This window comes from Cupressus sempervirens, chromosome 3, assembly GCF_028749045.1.
Source record: "Cupressus sempervirens isolate cs-2001-9-10 chromosome 3, ASM2874904v1, whole genome shotgun sequence".
Taxonomy (NCBI): domain Eukaryota; kingdom Viridiplantae; phylum Streptophyta; class Pinopsida; order Cupressales; family Cupressaceae; genus Cupressus; species Cupressus sempervirens.
This window is the reverse complement of record NC_143120.1, coordinates 604,680,918-604,701,032: the sequence shown is the minus strand read 5'-3', so window position 1 is coordinate 604,701,032 and position 20,115 is coordinate 604,680,918. Positions and strand designations below refer to the sequence as shown.

At 35.9% G+C, this 20,115-nt stretch overlaps 1 protein-coding gene across 6 annotated transcripts; it reads right to left on the bottom strand.

Moving 5' to 3' along the window:
- Positions 1-996: 996 nt before the first annotated feature.
- On the bottom strand, positions 997-19,127 carry LOC149568124 (uncharacterized). 6 transcript variants are annotated; one of them, XM_089821124.1, is made up of 10 exons: positions 18,612-19,127; positions 15,154-18,501; positions 14,853-14,982; positions 14,636-14,724; positions 13,936-14,183; positions 13,489-13,575; positions 13,228-13,327; positions 12,387-12,591; positions 2,723-3,183; positions 997-1,754 (listed from the first exon to the last, which is right to left on the bottom strand). In XM_089821124.1, exons 2-9 carry the CDS (start codon positions 18,430-18,432, stop codon positions 3,179-3,181), a joined length of 4,143 nt encoding a protein of 1,380 aa, XP_089677250.1. In that variant the 5' UTR covers positions 18,433-18,501; positions 18,612-19,127; the 3' UTR covers positions 997-1,754; positions 2,723-3,178. The 6 variants fall into 6 exon arrangements, with proteins under 6 accessions (XP_089677250.1, XP_089677251.1, XP_089677247.1 ...); XM_089821125.1 differs by having other exon boundaries at positions 15,154-18,418; positions 18,612-19,093; XM_089821121.1 differs by having other exon boundaries at positions 15,154-18,453; positions 18,612-19,031.
- Between the last annotated feature and the right edge of the window lie 988 nt (positions 19,128-20,115).

Genomic DNA, 20,115 nt, shown 5'->3' with positions numbered 1-20,115 from the left:
AAGTAACAGCTTTACTCTTGTTTTATCAACTTAACGGTATATTGCATCAGTACTTTTCTCATGTTGCCGCGGATGTTGCATTTGATCCACTAGGAATAAGGTTTTGACTTTACTTTTCAACAGGGATCGCAGAACACATTTTTAACACCCTAAATTCTTATTTTCCTAATCTGACTAATTATAAATGTCAGGTGCCACGACGAAGATATAGTTCACAAATTAACATTTATGTGCCACGACGAAGTTATAGTTCACAAAAATTAACATCTCAAATCATGACGTTATTACTACCTCCCGTATTGTAATTACTTCCACCATTTTGCATTACGGCTTTTGGTAGTTTGATAGCGGGCAAAGCTATCTTCACAAAAAACTGTACAGTTGATCAATTTTCAAAAAATTGAAATCATGAATTTTTCTAAAAATTTCAGCATTTGATCTATGCATAGTTTGTAGTTGAAAACAACAAAAAAATTGAAAAAAAAATATCGGTAGGTTTTCATAAATCTGAAAAAAAAAAATTGACTTTATTTTGTCTTCAGTTCACATTTTGTCTGAAGATTAGCCTGTCCCTTTAATAACCACTAGCTTGTACTCAAGTTTTGAATTTCTCAGTACAAATTCTCATTATTATGGTCATTATGATTACAGCTTCACTTTGCCCATGCCAACGAAAAACATTATTCACAACTGTCTGCTTACTATTATTTTATTTTTGTTATAATGTAATAAATAAGGCAACGTAAAATAGAGTTCAATTTCTTGCGCTCCAAATCTTCGAGATACAACGCTACAAAAAACTTAACCAAAGTAACTTCAAGCAGAATGAATCCAGGTTAGAGCAATTCCAAGTGTAAAAAGTTAAACACGGTTTCAATGTAAAAACTACAAAACATTTTAACTAATGCATTTGGGATCAAAACGTAAACCGTTTACATGAAAATTGAGGTATAATTTCAACGCTAATTAGGAATCACAGACTAATTCCGTACGAGATGGGAAAATGATGATCCATATATACACTGTTAAATATAATAAAAATAAATTATGTTATCTGATATATAGTACAAAAGGAGCTAAAAGTGCTAAATTTAGACTTAAAATTAGGTGGCAGTCCATAATTGAATGGATTCCTCAGAATAGACAGCCTTGTAATGAAGTCACTTGATTATGATGTGTCAATTTACCGATTAGTCTTCTGTACAAACCAAAAAGACAGCAGGGCTGAGAAGCGATTGCCACATTCACAAATATTCATGTAATAAGGATCTTAGTATGCTCTCCAAGCAATACCTTTAGATCCGCCATTGATATGTCCGACGAGGGATGTCATCGTCTCTCGAATGATCCATATCCTCGAATCCAAAAGCCATTCAGTTACCTTTTTGACCCACAAGCACCTGACACAACCACCCGCGTAGCCTATAGAACATTCTATTGCAGAAAAAAATTGTTGGCAAAAGAATTCTTCAATTTACTTGTACAAATTAAAGGTTATGCACGTATCATACAATTTCCAACTTCCAGATTGAAATAAACCCTACATCAAGAAAAGAAAACGAGCTAAAGCCTGAATCCCCTCGCATTAATGAGAGCCTGTACCAAATAGCATGCAGTGCCATAAGTAGGGAGCGTCTCATTACATCAGTATATAATGCATATGCATTACCTGATAATCAATATTAGATGTGTATCGGCCATCACCTTTTGAACTTTTGATATACATTAGCTGCAAAGTCCACTTTCACTTTAACCTGAAAATGACAAAAAAGTTTGTCTATTAAGAACTCAATTGTAACCATGATCTTTACTGAATTCAGCCAGCAAGTACACATCCTTTTTAGATGGTAGAAAGCATTCTAATATGTTTTCAATCCAAATCAACGACCCTCGCTTTTAACAGCTTCACTTCCCATTATATCCAATCACAATTACTCATCCAACCAACATAATTTTCTAAATTATTACAAATCTAAATTTAGCAAGCTGAATAGTCAACGCTGCAAGCTCCTACAGTTATAAAAACACAGCTCAATGACCACGAGATATTTAGAATTTTGAAATGTTTTTATAATATTTTTATATCCCAGCATTTTACTGATTTCAACAAAGTTTTTGCTACGACATAAAATGAATTTTTTTGCCTCATTTTCACCCTAGAAAAATTTTACGTACAAGTAATCATGCAGACAAAACCTGGGGTCATGATCAAATCCACCCTCATCAAGATTCCAGGAAGAAAATTTACTTCTTACTTTATCAGATGGAGAAACTAAATGTGTATTGTCAAATTTTGAACTGGCAAAGAAAATACAACTTATTACCTCCTCATAATTTTTCAAAGTACTTTCAAGAATAGTAAACCACTTCATTTGTAAGGGTGCAATCCTGAAATATAGATCTGCTAACTTAACTCGTAAGTGAACAAGGTTTTTAGCACATCAACAGACTGCCATAACAGATTCCCTCAATCTAAGGTTGTTCGCTGTACTTCTCTAGCGTCAGTTTCTCACTTATTAACATTTGTGATAAGAACTATAGTAATAGTAAAATCTAATTACTAAGAGAACTACAGTTCCAAGACATTAGCCACTGTGGTAAATAATAAGAAATTCCTTTTATACACAAATGCTGAACTCATCAACAGCTGAAATCTGCTAAACTTAAAATAGACTATGAAGCAGAAGGAATCTTTTGTACTCTAAACCCTATATCATATTACCTCCAAGAACAACCACTGCACCAAATGCTGCACTGCAATGACGAGAACCTCTTACACCTGTGAAATTTGGCAAAAGAGCAGGCCATCTGATGACCTGATTTTTGCTAATTTTCAATTCCAAATTACCATCTCTATTAATTCACTGGTGTGAGAAAATGATTCTCAATTAAAAAAAGGTCAAAAGTCTGTTACAGTGCAGCTGCTCCAACCACGTCAATGATCTTTTCAAGTCTTATGCCTGTAAAAATTATGCAAAATAACCAGGTAAGCTTGGCATCTTGTCCTTACAATCCATCATTTCCCAGTTACTGCCATCTCCAGCAATACAGTGGCACCAGCAAAAAGCTCTCCGAGCCGATGACAGTTCAATTCCGGTAAAGCTGGTCTAAGGTAAATTATGCACCAAACAAAGAGGACAGTCCTTCGGGTGCTATCACCACTTCCTCAAAAGTGTAGTTAACCTGCATATCAAACCATTTCATGGCCTAAGTGAATGGCATGCAACTCAGCAAATTTAAAAAATTATCTCGTAAGAAAGCAGATCCAATCTATAAGAACCTCAACTAGATCTAGTCCCCATGGCATGCACATAGCACGACTATGCTGTGTTACACCTTAGCTTCCTATGCTTTTTTCTACAAAAAGAATTTCAAATAGCTTGTGCTTGCATACTACCACGACTATGCTGTGTTACACCTTAGCTTCCTATGCTTTTTTCTACGAAGAGAATTTCAAATAGCTTGTGCTTGCATACTACCATTACCAAAGCCCAAGGTTTTCTGATCTATTTTTGTTTTAGCCAGTGCCCAAGGTTTTCTGATCTATTTTTGTTTTAGCCAGTTTTCTCTTTTCCCCTCCTTTGAGAGGGGAACATGGAATAGTTAACAATTTTAACAATTTGTGAGTTTAAAAATAAAGCCAACCCAAACATCACTGCAGCCATTTTTCTCTAACAAATCTGCTTTTAAAAGAAAAACAATCAAAGTCTTATACCATTACCCCTTTTTCCTGTTGAAATGTGTTTAAATCCGATTTAATGAAATAAATCTTTCCCACCATAAGTTAATGTTCTTTCAATGACAAAAATCTACCACAATTTGAGTGCTAAATCAGATTTTTATCTGAGCTGCAGATTAACATAATGTTCTACACTTCCAAAAATTAAGGCTCGCAGTGTAAATTACCAACCAAAAAAAAACTCATCTACTTTGTTGATTTCTCAAAGCTGTGTAATTTAAAGAAGCTCACTAGTAAAACCCTATCAACAAGTCATTTGCTTAGACACTCAGAGATACAGCGACCTTCAATTCACTTAGAAACCAATCACTAATTGGCACTAGTTGTGAATTTCCCACAAGTAACAGTAACACAAAAACATGAGTTGTATTATTGATTTATTTATTTATGACCTATCAAATATAGTGACAGGAAAACATGAGTTAAATTATTTAAATTTTGACCTATCAAAGCATTTCATATATATGCATTGATATGAACAAGTATTCTCTACAAAATGCCTTAAATGATTAGACAAAGAACTAATTGAAAATCGTAAACTCCAAATTTGTTTTGTGTATAAAAAACAATCATTTTCCTACTCAAAGTTCAGGAATTTTACATATATTTGTCACTCATTTTTTCCTATAAACAAATGTATTTATTCAAAACAAATGTTAAGTGTTAGCTACATAGTTTAGGCTCTTTGCAACTTACTACATTTTATGTGAACCATAAACATAAGAATAAATTTACTTAGGGCCTTTTGAACTCCAAATGTACTGTTTGTGGGTTAAGTGTTGCAGTTTTTCATGTTACACATTTCTAATATTGTGAGCAATAGAATTGTGTTTTCTATGTGGTTCAACCCCTCATCATAGAATTGTATTACAAGAAGTATGCTACAGGCACTGCCCTGAACCCCCTTTGTGGGTTAAATGTTGCAGTTTTTCATGTTACACGTTTCTAATATTATGAGCAATAGAATTGTGTTCTCTATATGGTTCACCCCCTCATCATTGCATTGTATTACAAGAAGTATGCTACAGGCACTGCCCTGAACCCCCTTTGTGGGTTAAGTGTTGCAGTTTTTCATGTTACACGTTTCTAATATTATGAGCAATAGAATTGTGTTTTCTATGTGGTTCACCCCCTCATCATTGCATTGTATTACAAGAAGTATGCTACAGGCACTGCCCTGAACCCCCTTGGAACACCACCTTTCAACCCTGTTTAGAACACTAACCCCCAGATCCCATGAAGGAGGCCACTACCCCTTTCACCATGCTAGGGACTACCATCCTAGATCTCTCATTTCTAATTTCTCTCTATATTCCTATGTTCTTATTATAATCAGCAACCTAGCAAAGGGGCTAACCCTTAGACAACCACACAGCCTAAAGGCGTCAAAGAGAACAACAGCACATATACAGGTGTGCTGCTTTTACAAATAGAGGTCATAAATGGTGTAACAGCACACAAACAGTAAAGATGCTGTCAAAAACAAAAAACAACAAAGAAATGGCAACTAGCAAAGGCTTGTAGCCCTCCTCCAGTGTGGGGGACAGCTCACTAACCACATATGGAGAAAAATGTGAGTGAGGAACTATTTCTCTGGAGCTAATGATACTCCATTTGGACACCTTTCAGCACAATGGACGGGGTGCTGAGTAGGTCGAACATTGTCAGCGGAAGCTTGGAGTACTGCAGGAGCAGAAGGCAAAGCACCAGTAGGAGCAGGAGTGCTATAACCCTAAGTTACTAAAATGCCTTTAAATATATCCCCATGTTACTACTTTTTTGTATTATCCTATTAAACCCACTTTTTCCAATATTTTGAAAACATCTTAGTACTTGGATTTTGCCAGTCTTTTCCCAGAGAATTTTTTTTTTTTTTGGATTACACACTTATAAATAATAATTTGCCTTAGAAATGGAAATAGTTTATAGATTCAGTTTATACTCAATTGAAGTACTATAATAATTTTCAAAGTTTGGCACTCTGATACGGTCAACTACCTAGTTACCGGATTCGGGCCCTAGAGGCCGGATCCGGATTCGTGCCTGGATTCGTGCAGATCCAGGCAGGATCCTTGTTTTACACAGTGGATTCGTCCGGATTCATGGCCCACAAATCCTGACAAATCCACTGTGTAAAACAAGGATCCTTGTTTTACACAGTGGATCCGTCCGGATTCATGGCCCACAAATCCTGACAAATCCACTGTGTAAAACAAGGATCCTGCCCGGATCTGCATGAATCCAGGCACGAATCCTCAAGGATCCAGCGTGAATCCTCAAGGATCGACAGGTTTAAGTGAGTCTAAGTTATTTAATATGACTTTTTTTAATATATTTTTTGGCTTTCTAGTGCTAAAATGACCTTTTTATGCATTATATATACTAATAAATGAGAGAAATAAATAAATAAATATGTATATATATATATATATATCTGTTACTAGTTGGGGCTTGGGCAAGATCAGATATATATATATATATATATATATATATATATATATATATATATATATATATATATATATATATATATATATTCACGAATCCTCCACAAATCCTAATCGGGAAAAAAAAAAAATCACGAATCCACGGATCCGATTCACGTGCCTGAATCGGATTCGTATCCCGAATCGGTAACTAAGGTCAACTATGGTGTAAACCTAAGTTACTGATTCGGCCTCCTGGAGGCTGGATGCGGAAGCGGAATCAGATGCGGACAGGTGCTGGAGGCAGATGGGTATGCTGTGGGTGCCATCCGGATGCCATTCACAGGCACCCGGATGCATCCACAGGCTTCCTTGCCCAGAAAAGAAAGCCAAACATTTTTTAATATATTTTTAACATGTGGCGTTGTTCTATTAGGCTAAAATCTTAAGTAAAATGAATAAAATAATTAATCAAATGTAATGAAAGATAAGAACGATACAATAGATTTGAACAGCAATGAGACATTGATTCCTCAGAGAAACTCTTTGTGGGTGAAAACTTCAGCCAAATAATACTATATGCTGAGTGCTTAAAAATGGCTTACAAAACTCATTCCACAGCTCCTTTTGAATTGCAATAGGTTTCTTTGCAAGGGTTTCTTCTGGGCTGCTATCTAGGGGTTTTGCATCTAAACAAAATACTTGAAAGAAACAATGTACATCATCTTTTGATCTTGAAGGTAAGAATACAAGACTGAAATTACTTATCTGATTTCTTTGCATATACATACACACACACACACACACGCATTCCTCCCAAAAAAAATCCTGCATCCCATATCTGCTACGGAATCTGCATCCGAATCAGTAACTTAGGTGTAAACCAATATCCTTTTCTGTAAACACTTTTCACTGTATGATTATTCACAATCATAGTACAGTATATTTAACAGGACTTTTATTGTTAGATCCAGCTTTGGTCAACATACATTCCTTTTTTATTCTAATAGGAAAACCATATTTCCTTTTTGCTAGAAACTTATAATGCGACAAAAATAGCATAGCTACCTGGGGACAACTTATTTTATGGTATAGGTAACTGGGGGCAAGGTGGGGCAAGGTGGCAGTACACCACACCAAAAATAGAACAGGTATTTTCCTCAGTTGCCAATTCGGGTTCAGGGTCAGATTCAGGTTCGAGAATCCGATTCGTGGATTCATGATCTTTTTCCCCATTATGATTCTTAAGTACACACAAACACACACACATATACATACATATATACACATACATATACATATACATATACACATATATATAATATATATGCATCATATATAAAGATTCATGTGTACTTATTCCATGCTTGAAGGCGCTGTCTATGGTGCATCATATATGCACCATTATTCAATGTAAGTATAAAAGACTTCCACTATTTAACATTGGCTAAGGGTGCATATATGTTGCCCCGTAGCCACTGGTGTTTGGCCTGTGGGACCTTGGGAATTCAAGATGGATTCACACCAGATTCCCTTGGGTCCGCATGGATCCGTGGCAGATTCCCATGTCTGCATGGATTCGTGACGAATTCGTCCAGGGTCCAGATTTAACCTTGTGGATTTGTCTGGATTCACAATCCGCAAATCTAAACAAATCCAAAGGATCAAATCTGGACCCTGTGCAAATACAGCATGAACTGGTTCACAAATCCAGATCCAATACAGACACAGATCCAGTTCAGGGCCCGTAACTTAGCTATTTTTAACATGGACAAATGGAATTCAACATAGATAATTGAAATTGAAAAAAAAGGTCTACATCTCTAGGATGGGGGAACCCAAAGACATGGGCAACAAAGTTTTGTGTGGAGTCGCAAGGTTCTCAAAATTTCAAGCAGAATGAGCATTGCACTTGTATTAAAAACTGCTAAATTTTGGATTGAAATTTAAATAGAAAATTAGAATGTATTTAAAAGGAAGTTTGTGTCTCAAGGTGGGAATACTGATGACCAGATCAAAGCCCAGCTATGTCTGCTGCCTGACTCCTACCATTTCTGCCATGCAGTTGCTGTTTCTTTCGTCAGTACACTTGTTGACAACTCCCAGCCATCACAGATGCTGCCTCAATTATGATTTTTTAGCTTTATTTATTTTCTTTATAGGTTTTTTCAATTATAACACTTCACTACGCATTATAGTTTTATAACAATAAATGTTTATAAAGTACAAATGTCGAGTTGTTTTTGTTTACATTAGATATTTAATGCCCAATTAATTTTTTAACAGTTTTTACTATTTATCCGAAAAAAATAATGAAACACTTTAAACTTTAAGATAATATAAATTCATAATTTACATAAGTCGAGTAACATTTTGCTTAAATAAAATTGCTATTATGAAATTAATAATTTTTTTAATATTGCTCTATTTTCTAGGCTTTATTTTTTATCAAGATTTATAAATTTAATTATCTAATTTTAAAACATTTATCTAAAAATACATGTTCATATTATTTAATATATTTCAAATATAATCTTATTTTAGTTTTAAAATTACCACATTCAAATGTTAAAATAAAGTCAACGGGCCCTTGGTCTACTGGTGAAGTTGAATGGCTCACAAAGAGCCCACCAGGGATCAAGTCTTGCTGAGTGCAAGGTCCAAAGACATTAAAAAGGGATGAGGCCAGGATCGTGCCTCGGGCGAATTTGGCAGCACGGATGCTCCTTAGTCCTTGGCTCTTAGCCGAAGAGGTTTCAAGCACGCGTGGGCCCATATCAGATAACTAAAACGTCTTTGTGGATGACCTCCATCAAAATATATATATATATATATATATATATAATTAAAATCTTATACTTATTGAGTTTTTATTAGATTTAATATTTCTTTACTCTTTTTTATAGTTTTCATAATTTAATATTAGAAAGAAACAAAAATTGCATTTTCATAAGCAAAATTAATGTGGATATTTTTCCAGCCCTTTTCCCTTGTAATCTTCATCTGAATTTTAATGTTGTCAAAAATCAACTCAAATTTGAACCTTGTGACCTAGGTTATGGGGACAGCAAAACAAATTCCACAATTGAAAAAACCACTCCCTCCAATACTTAAAAGGGGCTTTTGCAACAGTTCCCCTAAATAACTTTTTCCTAGCAAATATATCACTTAGACTTTGAGGCGGGGGGTTGGGGGGGGGCGGAGGATGGGGTCTACCCTGTAGAAAGGTAGCCAAAAACAACTATAAAAAACTATCAACTTTAAAAACCTACAAACTTCGGCCTGTTAAAAGGCATGATTGGGTTAATCAACTTTTGTAGGGGGCTTTGAATGCGAGTTGGTTAATAACATTTTGTAGGAGGCTTTGAAAGAGAGTTGGGAGCCCCTAGATTAAGGATGGATAAAAATGAACTTTGATGGAGCATTGAAGGCAGGCCCTCAAGAGCCAGTTTCATGGTGCAAGATTGGGCAAGTAATTTTTTTGTAATTGGTGCAAAGAGATTGGTGGAAGGAACTTTGATGTAGCATTGAAGGCAAGCCCTCAAGAGCCAGTTTCATAGTGCAAGATTGGGCAAGTAATTTTTTTGTTATTGGTGCAAAGAGATTGGTTGAAGGAACAAATAATGAGGCACAAATGCAAGCAGCCCTCAAAACAATCTAGGGGTCTAAATCTCTTAATATTAACAAACTTCATTTGGAGGGGGTCTGATTGATTGTTGTCAAGTCCATTATCAAAGGGGAATCAAAAGAGTGTTATCAATTTTGTAATAAGAACCTCTCTAGGCTTTAAAATAACCCATGTCAAGCAATAAAGGAACATGAAGCAGATGACATGTCTAAAGTTGGAGTATCTCTAAAAGATCAACAAAGACGCGAATTGTTACAAGACTTTTGGAACATTGACCAGAAGGATTTCGACTTTGCCCTATACTTGTATAATAAAATCAGCTATTGAAAGATGACTGGACCGTGCAAGATGAAGCCTTAGCAGAAGTAAGGATTACAAAACTTGTAGATGGAATTTGAAAATTTAGTTCCTTGTTTTCATTCTTATCCAGGTGACAAGTTCGATGGGCTATTATAACCTTTGGAATTATGATTCAAACAACAAGGAAGAATGTATTTGTGGCACCATTATTACCTTGGGCCGATTGCAATCAATACTACACAATTCAAGGCCAATATGGAGAGAGATCAAAGTACCATGGCACTCTGTAAATAGACAAGTCTAGATCAAGGCATCAAACGGTTTGTGTGAAGGTGGTGGTGGGACAAATGTAAATCAGGAGGCATTAAGTGGGTTTGTATATGGTGTTTCGTGTAGGTCAGAGCTTCAGTATTGGGCAGAGAGATTAAAGCAAACTACTCTCTCTCCACAGGCAGACAGCAACAAGCATTACTGGGAGTGGTCACCAGGAACAGGATGAAGGGCATATAGGAGATCAACCACCCTCAGTCCTGGAAAATTATGGAATTGTTGCTTGGAGAGAAGTTCATGTTAACAGGCCATCGTTATCAGTCTAACATTAATATAGCCTCAACAGTGTTAGCATGGACAATGGAATTAAGAACCAGAGAGGAGGCAGTCCAGGTGATGCGCTGGTGTGTGAAGCCGAAGTGAACAGGAGGCACTGTACCAATGATTGCTGTGGAAGAAGCAGGGGTGAGTTTCAGAACCAAGGAAGGGAATTGGTAGGAGATATAGGGCACATTAAAGATTTTTGAACCACTGTTTGATTGCAGTGCAATGTCCAGCAACAAAAAAAGGAAGGAGCTAAGGATGGATAGGAGCTTCTAAAATAACACTCGATGGAAATGGAGAAGCAGCAGAAGGAAAGAAAGACTCAAGAGACCAAGAAGACAAAGATGGACACCATAGGAGGGGTTTAAACCACAAATACACCAGGACATTCAATGCTAAGGGCACAGTCAGGTTATTGTGATTCTGGGAAACACTGTGGCTAGGTATTTTGCTATTATAATGGTGTATGTATAGTATCTGTAATTGTGAATCCCAGTTTTGTGAAGGAAAGGGCACAAGTAATATAGTGTTCAGGTCTGTATTTAGAGGATGGTGTTAAAACTTAATATCAGCTAGTTTGGGACTTAGTAGCAGGGGTTTTAGACTTCGTGTGGCTGGACATGGATGGCAAAGCTTTTTATGCTGTATTATCTCTCTGTTAAAACTATAATTAATATAATATATATAATCACCAATCAAAAATATATATACAAACTTAAAACTTTTGAAAAGGATATTCCCGTCTGTTGAAGAAGTCAATAAAAGCAACCAATTAATTATATTGATAAAAAATTATGAGAATAAAACGTTAATTATAAATAGTCACAGTACCATTACTTTAAACATTATACAGGTGTTCTTAGAGATGGCTATGCATGAAGATGTAATTCTAATACCATCAGGCAGTACTGACTAATTGATAAAGCTTTATATTTCAAGCCTTTATTATTGAATATCTTCTTATCAAGACCTCATTGAGATTCAATAAGAAAATTTTGAGCTACAAGACATCCAACACAGCTTTTCATGCATATATCATAAATTACAAATCTTACTAGTGTGTTTCTTTGATTCTTGCAGGTTGTCAATCAGAAATTAGCACTTGTAGAAAAGAGCATTGTAATTCACATGATACATCTAAGAAACTTCTATAGAAATTTTCCCATTCTTCAAGAAATTTTCAAGGTGACATGTCAAGACACCAAGACACTTCATCTTAACTCTCCTAACATGCTGAGACAACTCCAATGTGTTTCATCTTAAGTTGATTCTTGCAGGTTGTCAATCAGAAATTAGCACCCGTAGAAAAAAGCATTGTAATTCACATGATACATCTAAGAAACTTCTATAGAAAATTTCCCATTCTTCATGGAATTTTCTAGGTGACATGTCTAGACACCAAGAAACTTCATCTTAAGTCTACTAACATCCTGAGACAACTCTAATGTGTGCAGCAGTCAGGGATAACAAGTATCAGAGGTGAGCATATGAGTCTCAAGGTAAATATGGTACAACATGTAACATAAAAAATAAGGGATTTGCTCATATTTCTGATTTTAAGTTCACATTTCTGATGTTAAGCCACTATCTTGTTATCATGCAAGTAAATCAAGTCTCTACAAACTCGGCATTCTACACCATGTATAATTAATTAAATGCCTCCTGGAAAAAAATGCTAAAAAACAGAGAACATAGTGACCTGCAGGTTGATTTGTTGGTGCTTCTTGATTACATATCTGCTTCTGCAACAGATCAGTTCCTGGAAAGACCATCAAATTCAAATGTCTAATTTCAGTCTTATGTGAGACCTCCAATGGGTTAAAGCCAAAGGCTACAGTCCATGTCTGCAGAAGGTCAGGTACTGCTGGTAAGATTAGCTTTTCCACTTGAAGAGACAATAACATCTGAAACGAGCAGGATACAGATATATTAAGATGCATCTACATACAAGATGCAATATGTTACTAATAAAATAGTACTTTAAAAGCATATAACATCTAAGGAATTAAGAAAGGGGCCTCACGCTATCTATATATGCTATCAAACTGAAAGTATGGTTACATTTTCAAGAAATATTAGCTCCTGAAATTATTCAACATCATTGTTTCATAAATTTCCTCATACATCGACATGGCTAGAAGGAGTAAAAAGACAAGACCTCAACATGCTAAAATACCATTCATATATGAATAAAACCTATAGAAACCACTAATGGGGCTGGAAGCAATATGCTTGATGATTATTTACTCAAAAACAATGCCATTAAAAAATTCAAAGAAAAGCTACTTATTATACTAGGTTTTCAATAGGCCATTTACTTTAATGATATCTAAAACTGATCTGCTTTAAAATGTCGATCCCTAAAAAAGAACAGCCCTATCATACATTTTCAATTGCATTTACTAAACATTGACACATTACAGAATCCCAAGAAAAGCTACTTATTGTACTAGAATTTCAATAGGCAATTTAATTAAAATATGTCTAAAACAGATCTGCTTTAAAATACCAATCCCTACTAAAGAATTGTCCTGGCATACATTTTCAATTGCATTTACTAAACGTCGGCACATTCCCTGACGTCGGTAATGATGGCGAGTTCCAATAAGAGGCATCTCTGCTAAACGGGCTCCATGAATCCTGTATGATGATTGAGCGATCATAAAAACTGCATCAGGTGGGCCTCTAGATAATTGTTACTTGTATATTGTACAGATTAAATGGAACTATAAATCTCTGATATCTACAAAAAAATTACACGTTCAACAAAACCTTTAGAACATTCTGAAAAGAAAAAATACCTGATTGATGCAACAGAAATTATTTCATCATCCTTCTCCAGCACTGCAGTGTAAAACCCTTGATAATTCAAACGACTGAAATTTGACCTGTTCAAGAAAATATGTTTTCATATGAGGACAAGAAACAGAGTCTGGTAATCACAGAAATTTTAATATTATGAAATTATATTGGTCATGCACAGGTGGGACTTCAAATCAAGCAAAATATCATAAAGATAACAGATCAAATTAATAGCAACAAGAAGCCTGAACTGATACTTGTAAATGAATTCATTTCAATTCGTTATCAGAATGTGGTCCAGTACAAATGACAGTGGTAGCCTGTCACTACTGATTAAAGTTATGCCAGTGAAAGGGGGCACCAACCTTGATAAGCAGTCTGTATATAACTAATGGGAAATAGCACTAAATCCTATATACAAGTGACTTTTGCAAAAAGATACTCACCAGCAGCTAAAAACAACATTTGAAACCATGTCTATGTTGGTTCTCTTGTCTACTATAGGCATAAAGCATTCATCCATCACTATGTGAGCGACAGAAAGCTTTGCATTGCATTCTGCAATTCTATCTTGACTGGGCCCTTGAGAAGAAGAATTGTGCTGATCATCATCAAAACGCCTTAAGAGAGTCCAAAAAAAGCCATCCCCGAGAGAATTTGAAGTTCCAAGGAGATGTTCAAGTCCATCATAAACCTGTGCCAATAAACAGAAGAAAAAATAACATACCCTACCATCATAAACTGCTTTACATTTATCAGCATGCACATATACTACGGATGATACATACTAGAGCTGACTTATCCAATATTTTAAAAAGCAGCATCTTTAATCAGCTTATACAAGGTCGACAATGCTATGGGCCATACCCCACATGGCAGTTACTGACCCTTCTAAGTTTCCAAAAAACATGTATACTTGAAAAGCTTGCACAAGTCAATGTCTAACCAACAAAATTACAAACATTTTTAGACAAGCATGCCTTCTGACAAATCACAAAACTTTCTACGATGCTATGGGCCATACCCCCACCCCCACATAGCAGTTACTAACCCTTTAAGTCTCCAAAAAAACATGTAAACTTATAAATCTTTTAAACAAGTCAATATCTAATCAACAAACTTACAAACATTTTTGGACAAGCATACCTTCTGACAAGCCTTCCCACAAAAGGAGGAATTTTCTAAAACAGGACAGGACATTTGAATTCCTCTCTCTTGTAGACACTTCTTGTGATCTGAGATAAAGAAACAAGCATGAATTCAATACTGCTAACTCCTAAGACTTGTCAGAAACCCATCTTCTAAGAACGAAAACACAAATGAAGAATTTTTCTTATAAAAAACATTATAGAATTCAGCATACATTCATGCTCGCATTGTTCACAGAAGAGAACATCTGCCATTGTGCTGGTTGCATTTTCACCTACATGTCCAACTTTTCCACAAACTCCACATGTACAATTAAGACAATACCAATCACCCTCCGGAATACTCTGCAAGGGGTGCATTCATTAGAGCATTTCCAAAGACTCTTCATTTGAAATTATGAAATATATAAAGATCTCATTAAACAAATTAGTTTCATAATCAACAAAAGGAAGCTATTCATATTTCAGTATTGCTTAATTGAGTATGAAATAAGGGAAAGTAAGTTCAGCAAATACCTTCAGTTCTAGACAATCTTGATGAAAGGTTGAAGGGCACTTATCACAACAGATCAAGTCTCCTCCATCACCACAAAGACCACATGTGTCATCATTTTGATCATCTTCATCGACTTGTATAATGGATTTGCCACATTTCCGAGACTCTTCTTGTGTATCCCATGCCTCCCTTAAGCATTGAGTCAGTGACTTTCCTGATGAAAGGTAGATATTTTCAAAAGGCCGATGACGTGTAGCACCTGCATGATCTTCAAACTTTGATACTGAAATTACCTTGTCGCAACACTCACAAAGGATCCCGTCCCTTCGAACCCAGCCCTCCAGCATTATTCTTGTGCCTTTCTTATTCCAATATTGAACACTCTCATTCTCAGGAACAATGCCAACATCAACCAACCAGGAAATAACAGTCCGTTTAATAATATTTGATACACCTTGCCCGCGTTTGTCCCCTTTTTTAGAGCTGCGAACCAACAAACCACAACCTCCTCTCCGACTTTTGTTTTTTTTCACTTGTGATGAACCACTTTTTACCGAATCGTGATTAGACAATGCCTTTGATGTTGAATGCTTCCTTTCAGAGTCCCCATGCAACCTTCTCTTTATATGTTTTTGACCAGAAAGGGGAGTCATCATCCTGTCATTTATGTTATTTTTTTCTGAAAACTTAGAATTCAGAGTTGTGGCATCTAATCCACTAACTTTGAACTTTTTCCTTATCTCTTTCAATTTAACATTAGTTAAATCAGTATCTTCACTGTCTGTTTTGCTTAGAGACTTCCGAAGTTTTACTCTCTTACCATCTTTCTTGATTTTATTTGCCCTTTCATCAATGTCTACTTCATGAGAAGAATTCCTTTTTTTCTTTCCCTTACCATTTTTCCTCTCTGCATCTTCTATTATTCTCCTCCTCTTCCGCTGTAATAAACTAAGGTCCTCATCAATTACCTTAATCAAAAGCATGTTTGAAGCACCACCCTCACCTCCATTACCTGTGTCTACATGTTTTGATGTTTCTGCCTCTTTGCTTTCTTCCAATGAGCCGGAAATTTCTTCTGTCATCCCCAGACTCCCTTTCAAAGCATTCCATGCTTTAGGAAGTGACCAGAAAGAAGTCCCCACAGGTGAAATGTAAACATTGTCATCATAATTTTTTCCCTTTCTAGGTCTCAAGTCAATTTTCCACCCTGCATCCAATAGAGCATCTCTCAGCCGTTCTCGCAATCTCTTGCGATCCTCAGACCTTGCTATCCTTTGCATAGCTTTTGTTTCCTTTGAAAATGAGGATACTGGAGTTTTCATTTCCTTTGCCAAAGATGACTTAGGTTTCTCCTCTGCCAAATGTGGCACCGTAGTTTTTCTTTCCTTTGCAATTTTTGATTCCCTTTCCAAAGTTGGAGGGCTCTTCAACATTTTCTTTTGCTTTTGCAAATGCAAAACAGACAAACTGTCACGTGTTGGACTTACAGAAGCAACAATGCTTTTACCTTTTAAATCTGATTTTTCCCTCCTCAAACTATTCCGATCCATTGACTTGCTTCCCAGTTGGGAAGTCACAACCCCAACTCTGCTCTGTTTTAAATAATGTGTACTCTTAGTATCATGGCCATCTATCCCAGTGGAGACAACTCCAATCTCTGACTTATTTCTCTGAATCCGACCATCCCTCGAAGTGCCCCCTGAGTTAGGCTTTAATAGAATCCCCCGTATTAGTGAATCCATACCAGAACCATTTGATACTCCACGGTGAAACCTTTTTGACCCCATTGATAGCCTTTCCATTCTGCTCTCCCTTAGTTTTTTCTCCAATTTTTTCCCACTCACGGCCCCTTCAAAACTACCAGATGCCTTCTTTGCATGTTCATCAATCACAGAGGCCCCAATAATTGAGGCCCCTCGCCTTAGTTTTTTCTCAGATTTTTTCCCACTGGCAGCCTCTTCAAAATGACCAGATGACTTGTGTGCAAGGCCACCTACCTCAGAGGCTTCAATAATTGAAGATCCTCCTAACTTTCGGTTCAATGATTTCTTTAGTTCAACTATTGATGTTTTCCTGTCAATCTTACCATCCTCTAGAAGATTCATATGCAAAGCATTGTCTTCCTTCCCCTTGTTCAGATCATTATCACCCACCCTTCTTCTCCTCTTCCTTTCCAGCAAGAGTTTTGCATTTCCATGTTCCCTGCCAGTTACATCATCACGGATCACCCTCTTCCTTTTCCTTAAGATCCTACAACCATTAGTCCCACCATCCACGGCAGCCTTTTTTTCACCTAAAATCTCTAATTCTACACTCTCGTCATCGATGCCATAACCATCAACTTCGTTTCTCATTTCTGGACGTTGTAAATCCAAAATCCTATCACATCTCTCCTCTACAGCAGCTTCAGTTTTCTCCTTTGAAGGCCTATGTTCTGCAATCCCCTTATGTCCCTCCATAACAGTAACTGTATTTCTTCTCCTTGAAAGCTTCTCATCCACTTTCTCATCTTTCTGCAACGGCATCCTCTTACCATTATCCTCATTTTTCTCCAACAGAGGTGTATCATCCGCATCAGCCTCATTTTTCTCTACTAAAAGCAAATCATTTGTATCGCATTTGCTCTCCTTATCTGAACTCCTGCGCTCCGCATTTGCATTATCATCCTTGTAATCCACCTCAGGCTCACTGACCTTCACACTTAAAATTTCACACTCCGTGCTCCCAACATCGTTACTACTGCTTAAAATCCCCAATTCTGGGGCCACATCTCCCTCTATGTTATTGCTTGAAACACCGAATCCTGAGCACCCGTCATCCGCATCAGCCTTGCTTGAAGCCAGAACTTCTGCATCCCAACTACCCACGTCGACCTCATTTTTCTCCCCTGAAATTCCAAATTCTGTACACCGACCATCAACTTCCATCCCAACTGAGCCGTCACGGTGTTCAACACCCGCCACGGGGGCAGCTTCAATTTCCCGGCCAACGTCAGCCCCTTTAGTGGAACTCACATGGTTCCCCTTTCCCTCATGGATTTCGGACCTGCCTTCCTGAAAACAAAACCCCTCGCCAATAACACCCACATCATCATCCTCGTCGTCTTCGAAGAGCCTGAGCTTTCTGTGCGGCCGTCTCCTTGTCCTCACATACGACTTCTCATCACGACCCTGTGTTTCCTCAAACCCTGAATCCGCGCCATTATTACTCCCCGCCATATTCGGCAGTTCTGAAACCCTAGAATCCTCTTCCTTATCTCCTATATTATCGGCCATTCCCTGAAACCTTTTCCGTATCATCACATCGCAAACCCTCAAACCCTAGATCCAAAAAAAAAATTGCATAACCCAAATTTGGCACTTGAACACCTAAACCCCATTTCAAATACATGTAAGGCTACAGAAGGGTGGAAGGCCCATAGTTGGGGTACAGATCCAGACAAACTACAAACAACTATTCAAAGTAGTTAGGCGCATACCTTTGCAAATATGAGTATATCCAGCTATTTTTAATTCCAACCCCGATACCTTGGCTCTCTGCTTTCCATGTACTACTGTGCGGCTCCAACTCCGCGAGATTTCCCCTTATTTTCAAATTTCAGGAGGAGCAAATCGTGTACTGCTACTCCGAATTAGGTTATATTGAATGAAGAAGAGCGTAGCGATCTTATTATTCAATCAAATATTGTTCTTCCGAGGTTGGGCAAGCGCCAGTTGTAGAGTGTGAATGGCAGGAAAGAGGTTTTGTAAATGGGAGTTTCAATGGTGCCGCTTCGTTCCGACGTCCTTGGAATGATCCTCTCGCATGGATCCAGTGCTCCTTTTGCATACGCATCTACTCCGATGTAATTAAATTCGGGATTTTTAAGTTGGCTGGCGTCGGAGAAAAATTCTTGTATAAATAAATAAATAAACCCAAACTAGTAAATTACACCATTGGACAAACTCTACCATGATTTGTGATCACCCATGCCAATTCCCCCTCCCATTTATTTTGAGCCTATTTTGATGGAATAGTTTGATTTCTTTATCATTTTCATTATTTAAGGCTCAAAAATTGTCGTATGGCTGAAATTGTAAATCTTTTCTATTAATTATTTACCAATCAATTTTTATCTCACTCCACTTTTTTAACTCATATTTTAGTATTTATTATTCTTATCTCCACTTTTAACTATTATTTTTATTTTTCTATTTTTTTTTATTATAATCTCCACACATGTTGTGATCTTTATTTTTATTTATGTAACTTTTGATTTTTTAAATTGATTTAGATTTTAGTTTTTAAATTATTTTATTTTATTTTTTATAGTAGTTTAGTTTTTTCTTTAAATATTATAGACGTCGGTATTTTTTTATATTTCTCTTATTAATTTTTCATAATAAATTTTTTCATGGGATTTTTTAAATGGTTTTTTCATATTTTATAAATTGAATTTAAATAAATAATATTTATTAATCTATTTAAAATATTTTGGTAAATATTATGTTATTTAAATTAGTAATTATTAATAATCTAATTTGTTCACATAAGATTATATTTTAAATCTTCACTTTTAACTATTATTTTTCTTTTCCTATTTATTTAAAAAATAAATATTTGATCTCCACATTGTTGTGATTTATATTTATTTAATTTTTTTATTTTTAAAAATTAGTTAGGTTTTAGTTTTTAAATTACTTTAATTTATTTTTAATATTACTTTAGTTTTTTCTTTAAATATTATTTTTTAGTTTCTATAATTTATTTAGTTAATAGAATATTTGTTAGAGACAAAGTTATTTTTCATATTATTTTGGTGTATTTCTCTTATTAATTTTTCACAATAGATTTTTTTATGGGATTTTTTAAATGGTTTTTTTCATATTTGATACATTGAATTTAAATAAATAGTATTAATTACTCTATTGAAAAGATTTTAGTTTATATTATGTTATTTAAATTGAAAATTATTAATAATATAATTTATTTACATAAGATTA

Coding starts and splice junctions, on each gene's coding strand:
- LOC149568124 (XM_089821124.1), bottom strand. CDS start 18,432: ATGATACGGAAAAGGTTTCAGGGAATGGCCGATAATATAGGAGATAAG. Junction 14,725..14,852: donor TGAACAATGCGAGCATGAAT/GTATGCTGAATT, acceptor TCTTTATCTCAG/ATCACAAGAAGTGTCTACAA. Junction 14,184..14,635: donor GTGGGAAGGCTTGTCAGAAG/GTATGCTTGTCC, acceptor TTATTGGCACAG/GTTTATGATGGACTTGAACA.